The sequence below is a fragment of the Spathaspora passalidarum genome (genome assembly GCF_000223485.1).
Source record: "Spathaspora passalidarum NRRL Y-27907 unplaced genomic scaffold SPAPAscaffold_3, whole genome shotgun sequence".
Lineage (NCBI taxonomy): Eukaryota > Fungi > Ascomycota > Pichiomycetes > Serinales > Debaryomycetaceae > Spathaspora > Spathaspora passalidarum.
In genome coordinates this window covers 1,179,205-1,197,349 of record NW_006767427.1, presented here as the reverse complement: position 1 = coordinate 1,197,349, position 18,145 = coordinate 1,179,205, and the positions used below count along the sequence as shown (strand labels likewise).

General features: G+C 39.1%; 10 protein-coding genes across 10 annotated transcripts; 5 read left to right on the top strand and 5 right to left on the bottom strand. All coding sequences in view use genetic code 12, as the record gives it.

Annotated features, from left to right (window-relative positions):
• Positions 1–36: 36 nt before the first annotated feature.
• Positions 37–654, bottom strand: SPAPADRAFT_60576 (succinate dehydrogenase cytochrome b subunit SDH3; the record flags this gene model as incomplete). Its single annotated transcript, XM_007374692.1, has 1 exon — positions 37–654. The coding sequence occupies one exon, from the start codon at positions 626–628 to the stop codon at positions 95–97; it is 534 nt and encodes a 177-aa protein (XP_007374754.1).
• Positions 655–1,317: 663 nt separating this feature from the next.
• SPAPADRAFT_60572 (uncharacterized protein) lies at positions 1,318–2,091 on the top strand (the record flags this gene model as incomplete). Its single annotated transcript, XM_007374691.1, has 1 exon — positions 1,318–2,091. A coding segment is annotated over one exon (419 nt), but the record flags the coding sequence as incomplete, so codon positions are not given.
• Positions 2,092–2,708: 617 nt separating this feature from the next.
• Positions 2,709–3,900, top strand: SPAPADRAFT_60571 (uncharacterized protein; the record flags this gene model as incomplete). The annotated part of the gene is made up of 1 exon (XM_007374690.1): positions 2,709–3,900. One exon carries the CDS (start codon positions 2,807–2,809, stop codon positions 3,659–3,661), a length of 855 nt encoding a protein of 284 aa, XP_007374752.1.
• Positions 3,901–3,940: 40 nt separating this feature from the next.
• On the top strand, positions 3,941–6,222 carry STT3 (dolichyl-diphosphooligosaccharide--protein glycosyltransferase subunit; the record flags this gene model as incomplete). The annotated part of the gene is made up of 1 exon (XM_007374689.1): positions 3,941–6,222. The coding sequence occupies one exon, from the start codon at positions 3,955–3,957 to the stop codon at positions 6,151–6,153; it is 2,199 nt and encodes a 732-aa protein (XP_007374751.1).
• Positions 6,223–6,368: 146 nt separating this feature from the next.
• SPAPADRAFT_71109 (mRNA (N6-adenosine)-methyltransferase) lies at positions 6,369–8,678 on the bottom strand (the record flags this gene model as incomplete). The annotated part of the gene is made up of 1 exon (XM_007374687.1): positions 6,369–8,678. The coding sequence occupies one exon, from the start codon at positions 8,653–8,655 to the stop codon at positions 7,075–7,077; it is 1,581 nt and encodes a 526-aa protein (XP_007374749.1).
• On the top strand, positions 6,401–7,678 carry SPAPADRAFT_60569 (uncharacterized protein; the record flags this gene model as incomplete). Its single annotated transcript, XM_007374688.1, has 1 exon — positions 6,401–7,678. One exon carries the CDS (start codon positions 6,455–6,457, stop codon positions 7,040–7,042), a length of 588 nt encoding a protein of 195 aa, XP_007374750.1.
• A 291-nt stretch (positions 8,679–8,969) lies between the features above and the next one.
• Positions 8,970–12,633, bottom strand: SLA1 (cytoskeletal protein-binding protein; the record flags this gene model as incomplete). Its single annotated transcript, XM_007374686.1, has 2 exons — positions 8,970–12,365; positions 12,421–12,633. 2 exons carry the CDS (start codon positions 12,631–12,633, stop codon positions 8,970–8,972), a joined length of 3,609 nt encoding a protein of 1,202 aa, XP_007374748.1.
• A 408-nt stretch (positions 12,634–13,041) lies between these two features.
• SPAPADRAFT_60568 (uncharacterized protein) lies at positions 13,042–14,259 on the bottom strand (the record flags this gene model as incomplete). Its single annotated transcript, XM_007374685.1, has 1 exon — positions 13,042–14,259. The coding sequence occupies one exon, from the start codon at positions 14,222–14,224 to the stop codon at positions 13,136–13,138; it is 1,089 nt and encodes a 362-aa protein (XP_007374747.1).
• A 215-nt stretch (positions 14,260–14,474) lies between these two features.
• On the bottom strand, positions 14,475–15,807 carry COX4 (cytochrome c oxidase subunit IV; the record flags this gene model as incomplete). Its single annotated transcript, XM_007374684.1, has 2 exons — positions 14,475–15,492; positions 15,771–15,807. One exon carries the CDS (start codon positions 15,488–15,490, stop codon positions 15,005–15,007), a length of 486 nt encoding a protein of 161 aa, XP_007374746.1.
• A 958-nt stretch (positions 15,808–16,765) lies between these two features.
• On the top strand, positions 16,766–17,125 carry RPS26A (40S ribosomal protein eS26; the record flags this gene model as incomplete). The annotated part of the gene is made up of 1 exon (XM_007374683.1): positions 16,766–17,125. One exon carries the CDS (start codon positions 16,766–16,768, stop codon positions 17,123–17,125), a length of 360 nt encoding a protein of 119 aa, XP_007374745.1.
• Between the last annotated feature and the right edge of the window lie 1,020 nt (positions 17,126–18,145).

Below are 18,145 nucleotides of genomic sequence, written 5' to 3'. Positions count from 1 at the left end.
GTATACGAGAACTAGTTACACGACTAGAGAAAATCCAGTTAATGACGATTTTTGCATAAAATAAATAAATAAAATAAAAACACTATATGCTAATTTACCACAAGAAAGCCAAATAGGAACCGATGATGGCGGTAGCTCCCAAAACAGCATAACCAGTCTTGTAAACCCCATCGTTAGTCAAAGCCTTACCGAAATCCCAGACTAAATGTCTCAACCCATTACCAACATGGTAAACAAATGGATAAGCACAAATGGCTTTGATACCGACCTTAAGCACAACAGGCAATGAAGCAAAAGCACCAACTAAAACTGAAGAATCAAATGGTAAGCCCAAGATGGAAGTAGCACCATAGGTGCAGGTCAAAAGGTAGAAACCACCAGCCATAAAGACACCGGTGATTCTGTGGAAGGAGGACATGATCCAGGTTATTTGTGGTTGGTAGATGGTCAAATGTGGAGATCCTGGTCTATTCTTTCTTTGAGCAATCAAGATTTCTTGGGCTTCATCATGGGTGGTCTTGACGGTGGAGATTCTTCTTAATAAAGTTAAGGAGGATAATCTGGCAGCATTGGCACAGGCTTGGAAAGCTGGTCTTTGTACGGAAGCTAAACCTACACGAGCAAGCATTGTGAATTGTTGTCTGTTGTGTAAATGAAGGAATTAATCAAAGGGGGATTAAATGTGTGTTGATAACTTTTTTTTTCCATACATCATTCGGATTTCAAATGGTAATTTTTTTGTCTGTCACCCCGGAGGTGAAGGGAGACAAAAACATAAGGGATTTTTTTTCAGCCAATGGTAACATTTTGAATTACGCGGGTGCGGGAGTAAATCGGACACAAGAAATCCCAGATTTCCGCATCACGTGATTGTGTTTGTGACGTGGAATAGAACTGCAGTGTGTCGCGACACAACCCAATATGTACGTCACGCAACCAAATGGAGAACAAAGAAAAATAAAAAGAAACAAGATCGTTACAGGAGCTTAGCCTCTGGTTCTTCGTATGCCAGCAGAAAAAGTAACAACCACTACACATTCGGCTGGCGATGCCCTGAAACTGGACTATCATTTTGCTTATTTCTTCTTTCTTTTGTAGTCATCATTTCAATTTACCTTCTTTCTTTGCTACAACTGCATGTCCAGTTTACGAAGATCCAAACTTGCCCGTTAGTTTTGTGCTATAGAAATTATCCATTTTTTATTTTTTTGCCTTTGCCTGAATTTGGATTTTTTTTTTTTGCTTTGCTTGGCCAAATCAAAGCGTTATTTTTTTGTATGGATTACAAATTTATAATCCCAACTTTAAAACTTACAACCAACTACACATGGCAGATATTGGCCACCCTTCTCAAACAATCAAACCAGAATCACATCAGACTCCGACAATAGTAACTGCCCCTGCCCTTGTCACCATGATAGAAACTTTGAACCCCCTGGTTCACACCAAGTTTACTAGTCAGCAACAGCATTTCTCAAATAATGCCGTCCCTCCTGAGCATGCGAACTCCGAATCGGCCCCTGATAATGGTAATCACCCTGAACCTCAACAACAACAACAACAGCAACATCTAAACCATCGTCTAGACAAGCAACGAGAGGATAACCAAATACCCGTCACTTCGTCATCATCATTGTCATTATCCAACCCCTCCCCCACTAAACCGAACGCTTCCTCACAAGAATCAATTGAACATAATAAACTAGAATCGTCGTCCGAGTTATCCTTCACCAAAAAAGACATTAGTAAATCTCGCACCCAATCTTTCCAATCCGTTCTTTCCACTGCATCATTAATCTCACTAAAACAACAAGCATTATCCAGTAATAACCCACCGGCAAATGATATCACCTCCAGTGGCACGTTGCATCGACAAAATAGTATAATCAACGGGAATAACAACACACTAATCAGAAGCAACTCTACTGTCAATAATTCCAAAAACTTTCAGTCATTTATTCAAGCCCCTGTGTTTTCCAGTTTTACCAATTTGAAATCCCAAGACGATGATATCCAGATTGGACAACAATTACCATTTGAGAATAAATCGACTACAAATGACAAGAAAGCTGCAAGTGCTACTTCCACCATAACTGACACTCATAAGGATGAAACCGAGGAAGAATCAGCGGTCCTGCCGGAAAAATTAACCTTGAAAGCATTAAAGAAGTTGAGTTTGTCTCCACGACCAATAACCCACCCCGATGATATAGTTCCATTGACTTCATCAAAACCAAAATCTCCCAATGATACTGTATCTCCAAATACCACCACCTATACCTACAAAACCAAAACCCAGCAACCTTATCAACCGGCAGAAGTAGACTTGTCTTCATTTGCAAGTTTGACAAGACAACCGAAAGTAAACCCCGATAAGATTCCATCACCAGTTAGCAATTTCAAAATTATTAAAAAGAATTCGTTGCCTAGGTTGCCTGAGGTCCAGCATTTAAAAGATAGTTCCAATCAACAGCCCCAACCAGAAAAATTCCAGACATTTCCACAATACGGACAACTGCAACAACAACAACCACCACAACAACAACAGCAAGAAAACCAACCGATTAACACAAATCAAACTCAACAAAGAATTCCCGCAGCAGTGATTCCACCTCATGATATGAATACCCGAAGAATCCCTCTGAACCCCGTTCAGGTTAACAACTCTACCAACTCATCTCCACCAAGGGAACCAACTCAACATCATCCCCAACCACAATACCTGCTTAATCATCCTCGAGTAACTAGACAATTGCAACAAATTAAAGGGTTAAGAAGTCCCATGTACGTTCCATGTGTTTTAAGAATGACCAATAACGGAGTAATTCACAGCCCTACCCAAATGAGATCATATTCCAATTCACCGGAATTAATCGTGGGCGGCGGTAGAAACAATAATTCATCACCTTCTCCTAAAGTACCACACCATATTGATAGTACCATGGAACCAAGTTATATTACGCAATTGCAAATGTTTGGCCAGGGAGATACCTCGTCATCACGGGCATCCATAAAATCCATTGACTCAAATATGTCCATCGAATCAGGAAATAGTTCTATGTCTGGTCATCAACATCCACAATACTTGTCCTCGGGCAACAAAGGTTATGATCACCTATTAAAGGCCCCACCTACAAGAAGACATTGGGTCAAGGATGATACCGTATTGAAATGCTCGATTCCTACTTGTCCTAAAGTTTTTAATTTCTTTGAAAGAAGACATCATTGTCGTAAATGCGGTGGGATTTTTTGTAAAGAACATACTTCACATTTGCTTTACATTAACCATTTGGCGCAATTCACCACGGGTGGAAGAGGAACTTTATCTAAGGTTTGTGATAATTGTATTGAAGAATATAATGAATTTATCAAGAAGGAGTTTGGAGTTAATGTCAGTACCCATCCTCCATCAGTGAGTCCCATGGCCGCAGAAACATACACTGAAACACAGCCATCACAACCGCCTAATCAATTCATTCCGTTGGCCAGCGCAAACAAATATGTGCCTCAACCTTACACTGGTCCTGTTTCACCAGAGCAGCAAGCACAACAACAACAACAATATCAACAACTGCAATTGCAACTGCAACAACGTCAGCCTTCCCTAAGTGAACAAGTGGTGGGCAGTGTTCCTGCCAACTGGAGTTGGAGTTCATTCTAAATAATACCCCTTAATGTCGTTTTCAATTCTTTTCACTTCAGCTTATCCTTTTGTAATTTGTTTTTGATTTGTTGATATATTGATATATTTATTATTATATAGGCGATACACTTTTGATTTGTGAAAGCTTAGTTATAGAATATGCTACCATATTAACAGTCGGATCAATGTCGGGTTTTTCTTTTCCTGCAGATACCGCCAGCAAAAAAACCCTGGCAGAAATAAACACCGTGTAAGTGCGATTTTTCAAAACTTACAACCAACTTAACTCAAACTCAACACCACAATCAATCATGGGAAAGAGTCAATTGAAAGTATTGGGGGTTCCTATTGAGACAATTCGAGTGCTCTTGCGTGTGATCATCTTTATTTCGATTGCCGGAGCAGCCATCTCCTCCAGATTGTTTTCCGTCATTCGATTTGAAAGTATCATTCACGAATTCGATCCTTGGTTTAATTTCCGAGCTACCAAATATTTAGTCAGTCATTCCTTCTACGAGTTCTTGAACTGGTTCGATGACAGAACGTGGTACCCCTTGGGTAGAGTCACCGGTGGTACTTTGTACCCTGGGTTGATGGTTACCTCCGGTGCCATTTGGCATATTTTGAGAGACTGGTTCAGCATGCCCGTCGACATTAGAAACATTTGTGTCATGTTGGCGCCAGCCTTCTCCGGGTTGACGGCCATTGCTACTTATTTCTTCACTAAGGAAATGAAGGATTCTAATGCGGGATTGTTGGCTGCTATCTTCATGGGTATTGCGCCTGGGTACATCTCCAGATCGGTGGCTGGATCCTATGATAACGAAGCTATTGCTATCACTTTATTGATGGCTACTTTCTACTTCTGGATTAAAGCCATGAAGTTGGGATCGGTCTTTTATGCCACCTGGACTGCTTTGTTCTACTTTTATATGGTTAGTGCATGGGGTGGATACGTTTTCATCACTAACTTGATTCCATTACATGTGTTTGTCTTGATTTTAATGGGAAGATACAACAAGAAGTTATATACTGCTTATACTACCTGGTATGCCTTGGGTACGTTAGCCTCAATGCAAATTCCATTTGTTGGTTTCCTTCCAATCAGATCAAATGACCATATGGCCGCCTTGGGTGTATTCGGATTGTTACAATTAGTCGGGGTTGGAAACTACGTCAAGGCCCAAGTTCCATCTCGTCAATTCAAATCATTCTTGGTTGTTTCTTTGACTTTAGTGTTCTTGTTGGGTATTGGTGGGTTATTCGGATTGACCGCCATGGGATGGATTGCCCCTTGGACAGGTAGATTCTATTCCTTGTGGGATACAAGTTACGCCAAGATTCACATTCCTATTATTGCCTCCGTCTCTGAACATCAACCTACCGCATGGCCAGCATTTTTCTTTGACACAAGTATGCTTATTTGGTTATTCCCAGCCGGTATCTACATGTGTTTCCAAGAATTGCGTGATGAACATGTTTTTGTGATTATTTACGGTGTGTTGTGTTCTTACTTTGCCGGTGTCATGGTTAGATTGATGTTGACTTTAACACCAATTGTGTGTGTTTCCGCAGCCATTGCCTTGTCCAAGTTGTTTGACGTTTATTTAAACATTGTTGACCTTTTCACTACTACCGAAGAAGAAAAGGGCAAGAAACCAAAAGCATTCCCTGCCGCTGCTTTGATTTCTAGAGTGGTTGTCTTGTTATCATTTGCATTCTACCTTTTCTACTTTGTCTTGCATTGTACTTGGGTCACTTCCAATGCTTACTCGTCACCTTCAGTTGTGTTGGCCACAAACAATCCAGACGGGTCTCAGCATATCATTGATGATTATAGAGAAGCTTACTACTGGTTGAGAATGAACACTCCTGAGGATGCCAAGGTCATGGCCTGGTGGGATTATGGGTATCAAATTGGTGGTATGGCTGATAGAACCACTTTGGTCGATAACAACACCTGGAACAACACCCATATCGCCACTGTTGGTAAGGCTATGGCTTCTCCTGAAGAAGTATCCTACAAGATTTTTAGACAACATGATGTCGACTATGTCTTGATTATATTTGGGGGATTATTGGGATACTCTGGTGATGATATAAATAAGTTTTTGTGGATGGTAAGAATCGCCGAAGGTATTTGGCCCGACGAAATCCATGAACGAGATTACTTCACTGAGCGTGGTGAGTACAAGGTCGATAAGGACGCTTCCAAGGCCATGAAGGAATCTTTGATGTATAAATTGTCGTACTATAGATTTGCTGAATTGTATGGAGGCAGAGATGGGGCCGATAGAGTTAGAAACCAACAAATTCCAGCCAATGACCCACCACAATTGAGTACCGTTGAAGAAGTATTCACTTCTGAAAACTGGATTGTGAGAATTTATAAAGTCAAGGATTTAGATAACGTGGGAAGGGATTTGAAGCAAGCTACTGCGTTTGAACAACCTGGTGCTTCCAAGAAGAATAGATCGATTAAGAAGCCAAAGTTGGATATTAGAATATAAGCAATGAAGCACTTTGGTATAACCTCATTTTTTTTTGAAAATAGTTCAATAAAAACAGATATAACGTAACTCAACAATTGTAGTATCTCCTCATGCCATTTTAAACTTTTTTGGCATTGTTACCAGAGCTCGATACCAAGTGTGGGAATTATTGCGGATATATTTCATATTCCTTTTTTCCAATTTGCTCGGGCTATAAAATGCGGAGAAAATGTACCGCCCCTCAGTATTTATAACCCCGAACCTTATCCTTTCTTTTCCTTTTCCCTTTTCCAATTGAGCTAGTTTGTTACATCCAACCATGGCTAACTTGTTTGATATCGAGCAACATTTGGTATTCTACAGATCGTACCACTACAACAACGTCAATGTCGCCATCCACTTGGTGTGCATCCCCATAATTCTCCTTTCAGCAATCACATTCCTCGTGCCCCAAAACATCCTCGGGTCAGCCCACCCATATATCAACTTGGGATCTGCCTTGGCCTGGGGGTATGGAATCTTTTATACCCTTTTGGACTTGAAACTTGGGCTTCCCTCGTTTGGATTGTTGGTTACATATGCCCATTTGATTAAAGGACACTATTTGTCATTATCGAGCACCACTCCGGTTACCCCTGGTGACTTTGTCAAGTATGCTATTGCCGCGCATGTTGCTGCATGGTTGGCTCAGTTCTACGGTCATGGAGTGCATGAAAAAAGGGCCCCTGCGTTGTTGGACAACCTTTTGCAGGCATTGGTGTTGGCGCCATTCTTTGTTGTGTTTGAAATTGCATTCTTCTTGGGATTCAGAAGCGATTTGAAGAAGTCAATGGATGCCAAGGCTAGTGTGAATATTGCAAAATTTAAAAAGGAGAGCGCTGCTGCAAAGGAAAAGAAGTCAAAGTAGATGCAATCTATTTTTGCCTATTCTATTTATGTTTAGTTACTTTTGTTTGTACTTTGGATGTATGATTCATATTTCCGTTTCACTTCTGGTTCACATAATGAAACCCCTTGTAATTGATTACCAATAGTTAGCCAACCAGGTCTGGTATTATGATCTCTGCCAAATATTTCAAGTTTTCTGGAATGAACTCCGACTAATCTTTCCACGATATCGTAGAACTCATCTGGTTTTCTCAGAGTTTCTCTGGTTCCGCTTACCACGACATCAGTATCGATTTTCCGGTTAAGCCAGATTGGGTTCCCCTTTAATCCAACGAGCAAATGCTCCTTGGAATGGTTTAACCAATGACCTGTCCTACCAGTGACAATAGTCCGCTTTAACTGGTTAAGTTTCACCCATATCATCTCATCACTAATGCGGTATCCCCATTTCAAAAGCGCCCGGCGTCCAATCTCAATCGACCGACCTGTAACCCAAAGCATAATGATACCCTCATCTTGCAATTCTGACATGGGTAATGATAACAATTCGTCGTCTTTACAAGTTCCATAGGGCAACGACATGTGGATGTCCCATGCAGGGTCGGAAATTATGGCTGCGAATTTTCCAAGGATTGAAAAGGGCAAGTATCTAATGTCACAGTTTATCCATTGAGGTGCAAGGATTTCTCGGAAGGATTCAGAGAAACAGTCACCTATGGTGTATTCTGAATATTCTTCTGGCTCGCTCCCACCTTTGGGTTTACTGTTTGGGTTGAGTGTGAAATAGTGTAAGTAGCGACAAGTTTTCATTTTGTGACAAGTATCTAAATAAGAACAATCACCCAAATTCAAATCTGTGTGATTGTTAATGATAGGTAAAAAGTGGATCTTTTCAAATGAACACTTGTAAATCTCTTCTGAAAGCATGCCCTTGGAATTGGCGATGCGTTGATGAACAATAGACTCGGGAATAGTTTGCTTGTCAAAAGAATTATCACCGTACTGACCATACTCCTTCTTGTTTAAACCAACAGAAGCCAAAATGTGATTATGATTGGAATCATTACATACTGTAAAAAATGGGATTTTCTTGGTCTTTACCTGGGCTCGTTGTTTACTTAATACCGTTCTAGCAGTTGGTCTTCTAATAAGTGCGTCTAATAAGCCTGGTTGAATGCCAAAATTGCGTTCAAGTAGGATTTCATGCGAGTATAACTGTTTCATATTAATTTTTGGCCTCTCAAGTAGCTCAAACAAGTCTTGTTTTGGTTTGTTTGTAGAAAGTTTAGGGAATGGTGATCCGCCTTCAAATCTGTGTTGTAACAATAACAAACCACCAATGTTAATCCAGACCAATTTGGGAAAATTAAGATTTGGTAATTGAAAATCAAAATTATGAAGATCATGACTGAATTTCAACAGATTCCCACTGATGCCATTGAATTGTTGAAGAAAGTCAAGAAAATCACTCATGGTCTCCAAATAAGGGATCGTCGTTTTCTCGTCCCGATAATGCTCAACAAACAAAGCTTTGACAACCCATAACTCTCCATTAATAGGAGACAATACTAAGCTGGTATCATATTCCAACAAGAACGACACAAACTTCTTGAACTTATCTAACGTGTACATGGTGTTGGGTTAGTATTAGAAGTAAAGATGTCAATTTGCAGCATTTAATTTTTTTTTGGCTGTCTGGATTAAATGTGGCGAATGAATTGACACATACTAAATCTGTACAACCGCTTTATCCTTACAAGTAGACAGCTCTAAATTTAGCTTTCAGATAGTAGAAAGAAATCTGTATATTGTAATGCGGGCTAATCTTCTATAGAATAGCTCTTTTCTTGCTACACCTCTAAAGTTGATAATCTAAATTACTATTCAATGATACAAACAAACTAAATAAAAGAAAAAGAAATGACAAGATATCATCATCATCATCATCAGAATCCAAATGGATTATCAGGAGTAGCAGCTTGAATGTTTGCTCTTCTACCAGTCTGTTGACTTTGTAAAGGAGCGTTACCAAATCCCATCCCAGTAGGTTGTGATTGCAAAGTCCCAAACCCTTCAAACTGAGGAGCTTGTCCAAACGACGTGGTTGGCATTTGGCCGGCATTTATTGATGCCGGGGCGGAGATCGAGGTGTTTTGGAACATGTTGGTCATTTGTGACATGTCCTGTTGTTGTGGTTGGCCAAACATGTTGAACTGTTGGGTTGGTTGTTGTGATGGGAACTGGTTGAATGTCTGTTGTGGTTGTCCAAATTGTCCCATTGGTTGTTGCTGTTGTGGGAATGGATTAGCTGTAGCTTGTTGAGCAAATTGGTTGAACCCTTGTGACACTCCTCCAAATGTAGGTTGTTGTTGTTGTTGTTGCTGTTGTGGAGGTTGCGGGAATGGGTTCACCGGTGCTTGGCCAAAACTAGTTGCAGGTAATCCACCAGTGATTTGATTTCCAAAACTAGTTGGAGGTAATCCACCAGTAATCTGAGTTCCGAATGAAGTTTGAGGAAATCCAGCAGGAGCAGGTTGTTGACCAAAAGAAGTTTGAGGAACAACATTAGTACCCATAAACCCACCAGTAATTTGCTTTCCAAATGCAGACTGTGGAACAAACCCACCGCTGATTTGACCGCCAGTTCTTTGCGCAGGAACAATTGGCTGTTGGTTGAATGTAGTTGGTGGTAATCCACCAGTAACTTGAGTACCGAATGTAGTTTGTGGCAATCCACCAGTAACTTGAGTACCAAATGTAGTTTGTGGTAATCCACCAGTAATTTGAGTACCGAATGTAGTTTGAGGCATGGTTACATTACCTGGCATAATTACCGGCTGACCGAAACTAGTTGCTGGTGGAGCACTACCAGATCTTGTAATTCCAGTGTTGAATGTAGTAGATCCTGTTTGTAAAGGAATAATACCAAACGTTAATTGTGGTTGAATAATACCAGTAGCTTGAATTGGAATGAATCCAGTAGGTTGAGCAGTAATTGGAACAAATCCAGTTGGTTGAGCAGCCAAAATACCCCCAGTTCTTTGCACTGGAACAAGGGTACCGGTACGTTGAGCAGGAACTGGGATCATGTTTGAAACTCCAGTTTGTTGCACGGCAAATTGTTGTCCTGGTTGGATCAAAGTGTTGCTTGTCTTTACTGGTTGAAGTGCTGGTGCCGAAGGTGCTTGTGCAGGCTGCTGTGGTTGTGGTGCAGGAGGTTCATTCTTGGTTTCCACTGGTTTGATATTCACGAGATCTGATAAAGATCCAGTGTATTGAGCTGCTTCAGGTTGAACTGGTTTAAGAAGATCTTCAGTTGATCTAGCAGCAGGTTTGACAGCCCATGCATCATCTTCAATCTTTTGTGGTTGTTTAGGTGGCTCGGTGACAGTAGGAGGCGTTGCCTTGACTGGAGATGGTAATGCAGCAGCATTAACCTTAGAATCAGCTTGGACAGAAGTGTTATTCTTGAGTTCACCATTGGTATTGACAAATAATGGTGCTGGTTCTTCACTAGTAGTCTTCTTTCTGTCAAATTTGTTATCCAAAAACTTCATAACTCTAATAATATCACCTTCTCTTAATCCCAAAGTTCTCAATAATGAAGGAGAAATATCTTCCAAAATGTTTTCATCCATTTGTTCACGACTAAAGCTAAGAGAATAACGTTGACAATTACCAATATCAACCCCACACTGAAGGAAGAACTCAAACCAATCGTAATCTGGTTCACCAACAGTAAGCTTTGTAGTGGCTTTTGCGCGCGATGGTTGTGGTTTCAGGACATCATTAATAACAGCAGTTGCTGAAGGTGTCTTTTTCATCTCTTCAGGGGCCTTTGGTTTAGCTTTAGCTTGAGTATGTTTCAAAATTTCTTCCTTGTAATGTTCTAATGATGTTCCGGTGATCTTTTCAACATATTCTAAATCTTCAATCGACAATTTGACACAAGAAACTGCAATTTTAACCCCATTAGTTTTATGCAAGTGAATTTTCCCCTCATAACATCCCAAAAATTCTGCTTCAACTTTGAATGTACCTGTACTATCAATCCAAGTTCTAACTCGGTGGAAATTAGGCATGGACTTGTCTTGTTGTTCTTCATGCTTGGTAACTTGTTTTTCACGTTGTTGCTTATCCTTTTCTCTGATTTTATCACGTTCTTCTCTTGATCTATGATGATGTTGACTACTTTTCTCCTTCTTGGTGGATCTAGTTCTTGCTGGTCTATCAGTTAACTTATCTAAGTTTGAAGTACTAATAATTTCAAGGTATGATGAAGGAACAACCCCTTGTCTTCCGGTTTCAATATTCTCAACCATCCACCAGTCTTTTGATTTGGTTTCATTGATAATATAAACTTCATCGCCTTCTCGGCCCAGTAATTCATCATCACCTTGAGAGTCAAAGTCATATAATAATCTAGCAATCTTTCTATTTCCGGCTCCAGTCTTGGCCTTGGAGGCTCTAGCAACTTCCTTCAATCCCTTGGCGGATTCTGCACCTTTCAAATCTCCCAAAATGGACATGATTGCTTCGGCCACGTCTTTTGAACCGGCATGCAATTCAATAGAAGCAGTAGGATGCTTGAATTCCAAGAAAACATGTTTCTTCTCATTGCTAAAACTAATCAAATCTCTGATTCTCCATTGATTTTCGAGCGATGAAGCTTGTCTCAATAACTTAGACCCTTGTTTGTTGGGCTTGAATATAATGAACCCATGACCAATACTGAAAACTACTGCTAATTTCTTACGACCGTCGATTTCGTCAATGTACCATGTGAAATATTCACCATCAAATTCATGGTCCTTCTTGCCAACATCAGATACTTGCTCGTAGTTGTTAGATGGGGCAGACGTTGCTGCAGCAGATGAGCTTTCCCTTGGCCTGGTAGGCATTGGAGGTGGCGCGTCGTCTTCTTCATCTTCACGATCATAGTATGACGATCTTAAAGGTTCTGTTTCACGAGGGAAATCCTTGACAGGTGGTGTTGGAGCTGTCTCGGGGGTTGCTTCTACTGAACGTTGAGGTGGTGGTGGGAAGTTCAGAACTGGGATCATTGGAGCTGGCTGTGGAATCTGCTGTTGTACTGGTGCTTGCTGGGCTGGCTCTGGTTGCACTGTCTGTGGTTGTTGTGGTTGAGAAGCAGTAGCAGTTCCAAGTTCAATGTAATTCGAAGGCACAAACCCAAACTCGGTCTTGGTTGAATTACTCACCAAGATCCAATCTGGATCATTCAAATCATAAACGTTAAATTTTTCACCTTCCTTAAATGAAAGCTCTTCTTCAGTTTGCTTGTCATAGTCATACAATGCACTAGCTTGTTGAATAACAGGAGCCTAAACAATAGTTAGTAAATGAATTCCACACTAAAGCAGGAGACATAATACATACTTCCTCGATATAGTTCGAAGGGACAATTCCAAACGGTTCTTCGACTTCTTCATCGCCTTGAGCTAACACTCTCTTTTTAACCTTCCACCAGTCATCTACATCGGATTTTTCCAACAAGTATAAAATATCATCGGTTTGTATGGTCAACTCCTCCTCGGCTTGAGCAGCATAATCATACAATGCCTTGTATACACCAATATATATATTCAGCATCTTGGTTAGGATTGGTTTTATGGTGATGGATGCTGCGGATTGATGCAGGTTGCGTTGTTTGTGGATTGATTGATAGTTGAATCAATCTATTCTCTACACAATTAAAACCTGAAATCGACATAGTTGGCCACAGTACACGACTTGTGGATTTTTCTATTCCCCCCCCCCCAAAAAAATGGCGGGAAAAAAAAAGGAGGAGCCGTAATCGGGAAGTTGGACCCGACTTTGCGCTACCTTTTTGTTTTCTATTAGCCGGTTGTATACCAATTAGTTTAATACGTCTATTGGTTTCGTATATATGATTCATAGTCTAATAAAGCCCACCCTACTGCTAAAGCTATTACAGGTACCACAAACTTAATAAAATTTTAAAGTGTGAACCTATGGTTAAGATTTCGTTCTATTTTTGCAATTATTTCTCGTAACTGATTGCAAAACTCTACATATAAATTATTAAAACAAAACTTAAAACTTCTATCCAGTCTATATACCAATAAATAAATCACACCACACCAGTCAACTTATACCCCGACAAGACAGTTTCGATATTATTCAAACAAGTCTTGGCAGTATACCTATCATTTTCAGTAACCGAAGACCCGATATGGGGTGTCAACACCACATCTTGTCGATTAAGCAAATCTGGATGCACGGTAGGCTCAGCTTCAAAAACGTCCAAACCAGCAAATAAGACTTTCCCCAGTCTTAATCCTTCAACTAAAGCATGCTCATCAATAATGAATCCTCTTCCAATATTGATTATTCTGAATTGCTTATTCATGTTTCTGATGAATGTTGCATCAATCATATGTCTAGTTGATGGCGTACCTGGACATGCAATGACTATCAAATCAGCGATATCCTTAGTTGAGTCTAACGTTTCATGGTATGTTACTTTATAGCCTAAGCTGTTTTCTTCTTGTTCAGACAATTTATTTCTCTTGACATAATGAATGTTCATTCCGATGCATGATAATCTTTCTGCAATCAATTTCCCAATATGTCCAAACCCAACAATAACGGCATTGTTACCCCTAGGAGAAACCAATTCTCTCCCACAGCAAGAATCAGCATATACGTTACCAACAGTAGGTCTGATATCAGCCTTACCGGTATGTTGATTGAATTTACCATGCACCAACGAGGTTCTTAACATACCGGTATGTTCGGAAAACTTTCCATCGAAATTCTTTTCAAAAATTTTGAAGTTTCTAAAACTGGCAATGGCATTGTACAATACCAAATCAGCCACGGCTTCAAATGCAATGGTTGATGGGACATTGGTTAATATTATCCCCCTTTCCTTCATAGCTTCTACATCGTAATGGTCGTAGCCTATGCTACAAGTAGTTATGATTTTTAAATGTTTGGGAGCAAACGCGACCAACTTACCTCGGAATCCACCCAATTGGGCGAATCCGACCCAACCTCCATATATAGCAACAACGTCTTTGAATTTAGTCTCGAAGTCGATGATAGTTTGTTCTAAAGTAGTCAACTGATAATAAACCAAGTCAAACTTCTTTTCAAATTCAGAAATGTAGTCCTTCTTTGGCTTTTCAAGTAATAACACCTTTTGTCTAACAGTCATTATCAAAAACTCTATAATAATATACTACAAATACAAAATTCCAAAACATTATGATAAACTAAATGCGGGCATTCACGGTAATTTATATGTCTCACATTCACATGGACTGATTAATGCGGTTGTAGATATAACTGCAAAATTTTTTTTATTGTAGCCATAGTTCTGGTCTTTTTCCACCGATTGCCGTGCGGCTCAACGACAACCACATTGTGAAATTTGAACTGTATTACCGAATGAAACCACATTAACCGAGTCTCACCACACCCCTTGAAATCAGTCAATGGATTAAGGATTGCCGTACCCGCATATTACTAATAGGGGGCTATTGTGCAAGACATTTAGAGGATCCACACATGCCTGTTGTGGCTATATTTATCTCGTCTGAAACTTGCATTTTGTAGATAAGGTGCGGAGTTTACACGTTTTCGTTTCTACGTTTTACTAATCAATGACATCATAGACCAAGAGGTATAGGGGTATATTCTTAACACCGTTCAGTCTAACGCGTTGTTATCTTCAATCTAACCGTGTATTGTTCTTTGTTATCTTCAGCTTAAACTTTTTTCTTATTTTCACTGTTTTATTTTGTTTATATATATAAAAAAAAATGAATGTACAAAATATCAAGCAGAAATAAAACTAACTCAATGAATCATAATATGAATATTTATCGGGATGGAGTATATATAAAATACACTATCAAAATGTAAAAAATGTAACTAATTATAACCTTCATGAAGGGCATAAATTGATGAAGAGAGGGAATAGTGGCTGTCTTGTTTAGTGGTGGGCCATGGCTGGTTCACCCAAGTATTTGGCGGTCAAGACAGTACCACATTGCCAACATCTACTCTTCTTACCATCTTCAACCTTCATCCAGTATGGTTTGTGGTCGTGTTGGTGAGTACCTTTACATCCAACATATCTGTATCCGAAGTAGGTTGGGACCAAGAATGGTTCTTCAAAAGTACCCTTACCTTCGTAGATTGGGTTTTCCATATCGAAAACATCAACACCTTCTCTCTTACCTAATAATTCAAATCTTTGTATACCGGTAGATTGATCTAAATCAGTTGGGATAGTTCCTGGCTTGGCACCATGACCGAATAAGGAATCGGAACCAGTAACTTCAGATAAACTGTAGGCAGTCTTCTTGTCGGTGACTTGAGCTTGCTCAGTTGGGGCTGGAGCCTTGGAAGCTAATAATCTGGAGGAGGACAATAATCTGGTTTGTTGTCTAGCAACTCTGAAGGAACGAGAAAGCATTACTAGAAATATAGTTAGTATTAATTCGATCCTGTGTACACAATTGGGGATAGCTCCATATGAATGTCGTTCTAACCAGTCTTGACTCGATTTATATGGTTGTGGCTGTTTTAAAGTCCATGTGGTTGTGTCTTTTATGTTGTTGTGAATAATTTTAATCTAGTTTGAAATTCGATGCGTAGTATTGGTGCAAATCCCGTTCAAACAAAATTTTCAATTGGGAACGATCAACAATTGTGTAGAAGAACAGGTTGTAAAACCCATGTCTGTTTGAACATACTGTATTAATTATTTGTGTAAGAAAAACTTCGGATGCGATGATACCTTACTTGATAAGAGTTATATGTTAGTTGGTTTTTATTTTCAATTCCCGTAACATTACAGGCAATTTTTTTCTGTTGGTATTAATTCGATTTTATTGGTTTGAATTTTTAATTAGCACGAAAAATAATCAGCTGGTTTTCGGTCAGGTGATCCGTATCACATGAATTCTTCACGTGATAAATCGATCATGTGAATTGTGTCACATGATCAGAAGAAAATTTGTGATTAGGGATACAGCCCTAATTTGCACGTGCACCTAAATTGTGCTAAACCACACGACAAAAATGCTAACCCAAGAAAAAAACTTTCTATGCGTTATACACAAGCACCATACAAAACATTCGCACTATAGTGCATTTTATATACAGTCTCCATAGTTAACGAAAATTTGTACCACAAAAAAACATAAACTAGCTTTGTTAACTATGGACGATTTTTTTTGTATGTGCAGCCCAAACTATGCGCACTTGCCCGCGCTCACACAGTAACGAATTTTTCACTCTACTAAAAAAATTTTCTTTCTCTATTGAAATCTTTTTCTTCTTTCTTTTCTCTTACATCAGTAAATAATAGGTATGTTATAGACCTATACATTTGATTTGGAGATATATTATTTCAATGAAACGGACGGGAGTTACCATGAATAGTGAATATAACATGATGTATTGACACAACTACTTGATTGACGACTATTAAAATGAGAAATATTAGCTAGGAATTTAACAAGATTTTCAACGAGAATTGGTAATAAGAGAATCAACCAAATAATCCTAATCAGAATAAACAGTATATCGGACCCAATCTATTCAACTTGCATTACTTTTCAACAACATTTAAGATGAAAGTTTCCCAAATGTTTACTACTACTTGTATCCTACCCGAACTAATGAAAATATCCCAGTCAAAGCAAAAGGATTGTATGACAAAATACTAACAACTTATTCTAGCAACATGCCAAAAAAGAGAGCTTCCAACGGTAGAAACAAGAAGGGTAGAGGTCACGTTAAGCCAGTTAGATGTTTAAACTGTGCTAGATGTGTTCCAAAGGATAAGGCCATCAAGAGAGTCACTATCAGAAACATGGTTGAAGCCGCTGCTGTTAGAGATTTATCTGAAGCTTCTGTTTACGCTGAATACGCTTTACCAAAATTATACAACAAATTGCACTACTGTGTCTCTTGTGCTATTCACGCCAGAATTGTCAGAGTTAGATCCAGAACTGACAGAAGAATCAGAACCCCACCACAAAGAAAGAGATTCACTTCTGACAGAAAGGTTTCTCCTCAAGATGCTGCTAAGAAGGCTAACTAATTTTCTTAACTTTAAATAACTGTATTTAATAAAGAAATCTCATAAGTATAAATGATATGCATGTAGCAAGAAATTTAAAAGATGGCAGTAATAACTTTTAGCTATAAAGGCTAATCAAAAGTTCATTAGGGGGGGTGAATTTGTGAGAGTATGGGAAATGGCAAGATCTTATTGTTTGATAATATTAGCCGAGACAACGAATAAATCTGTCAAAAATTACCTGTAAGATCCTTTAAAGGGGAAATGTATCCTACGCATTAATAAATACTTTATTTTGGTCATTCGCTTGTCATTCCCTCTTTCATGAAACCATAACATCGATTGTTTCACTATTTACAACTAAGTTGAAGAGGGGAATGCTGCAACTAATAAATATGTCAAGCATACAATTTACTATGCGGTCTCGGCTATTACAAAAAGAGAGAGAGAGAGTCAGCAGAAATTAGATATTTCACTAATAATAGAAGTATTACCTAGTAATTAGAGGTTAGTAGCAGTGGCACTTACTAGCAATATTGGCTCACTTATGTGAGGGTTGCAAATAATCGTGTGGTTTTTAAAATGGTGTACCTTTTTTTGGGGGTTAGTAGAAGGGGCAAACTGAGCTTACGTAAATTTGGGCGGTAAATTTGATCACATTTTTTTTTTGACAACACCATCATCAGAAATTCAAGTTCATTTTTTTTCTCTCACCCTTTTAACCACAAACTTTAACTTATCTCACTAAATTCTACCTATAACACACATCCATTGTTTGCCCAATCTCGACAATTCCCGCTTACGCAGACTTAACCAGATTGAATATACCTGCAGACACATCACATAACTTTTATCCAATTAGCAAACCCTACGACGATTAAAGCGTATAGATATCCCCATCCTTCCCATATCAACGTCGTTTTCGGAGTCACTCGCACTAACAAATTGTTCAATTGATAGCCATTCGTCAACAATAATTTAAGCACTAGTTCTATCAATCAGTCAAATATATTTATACTGTGTTTACTAACCATATCTACT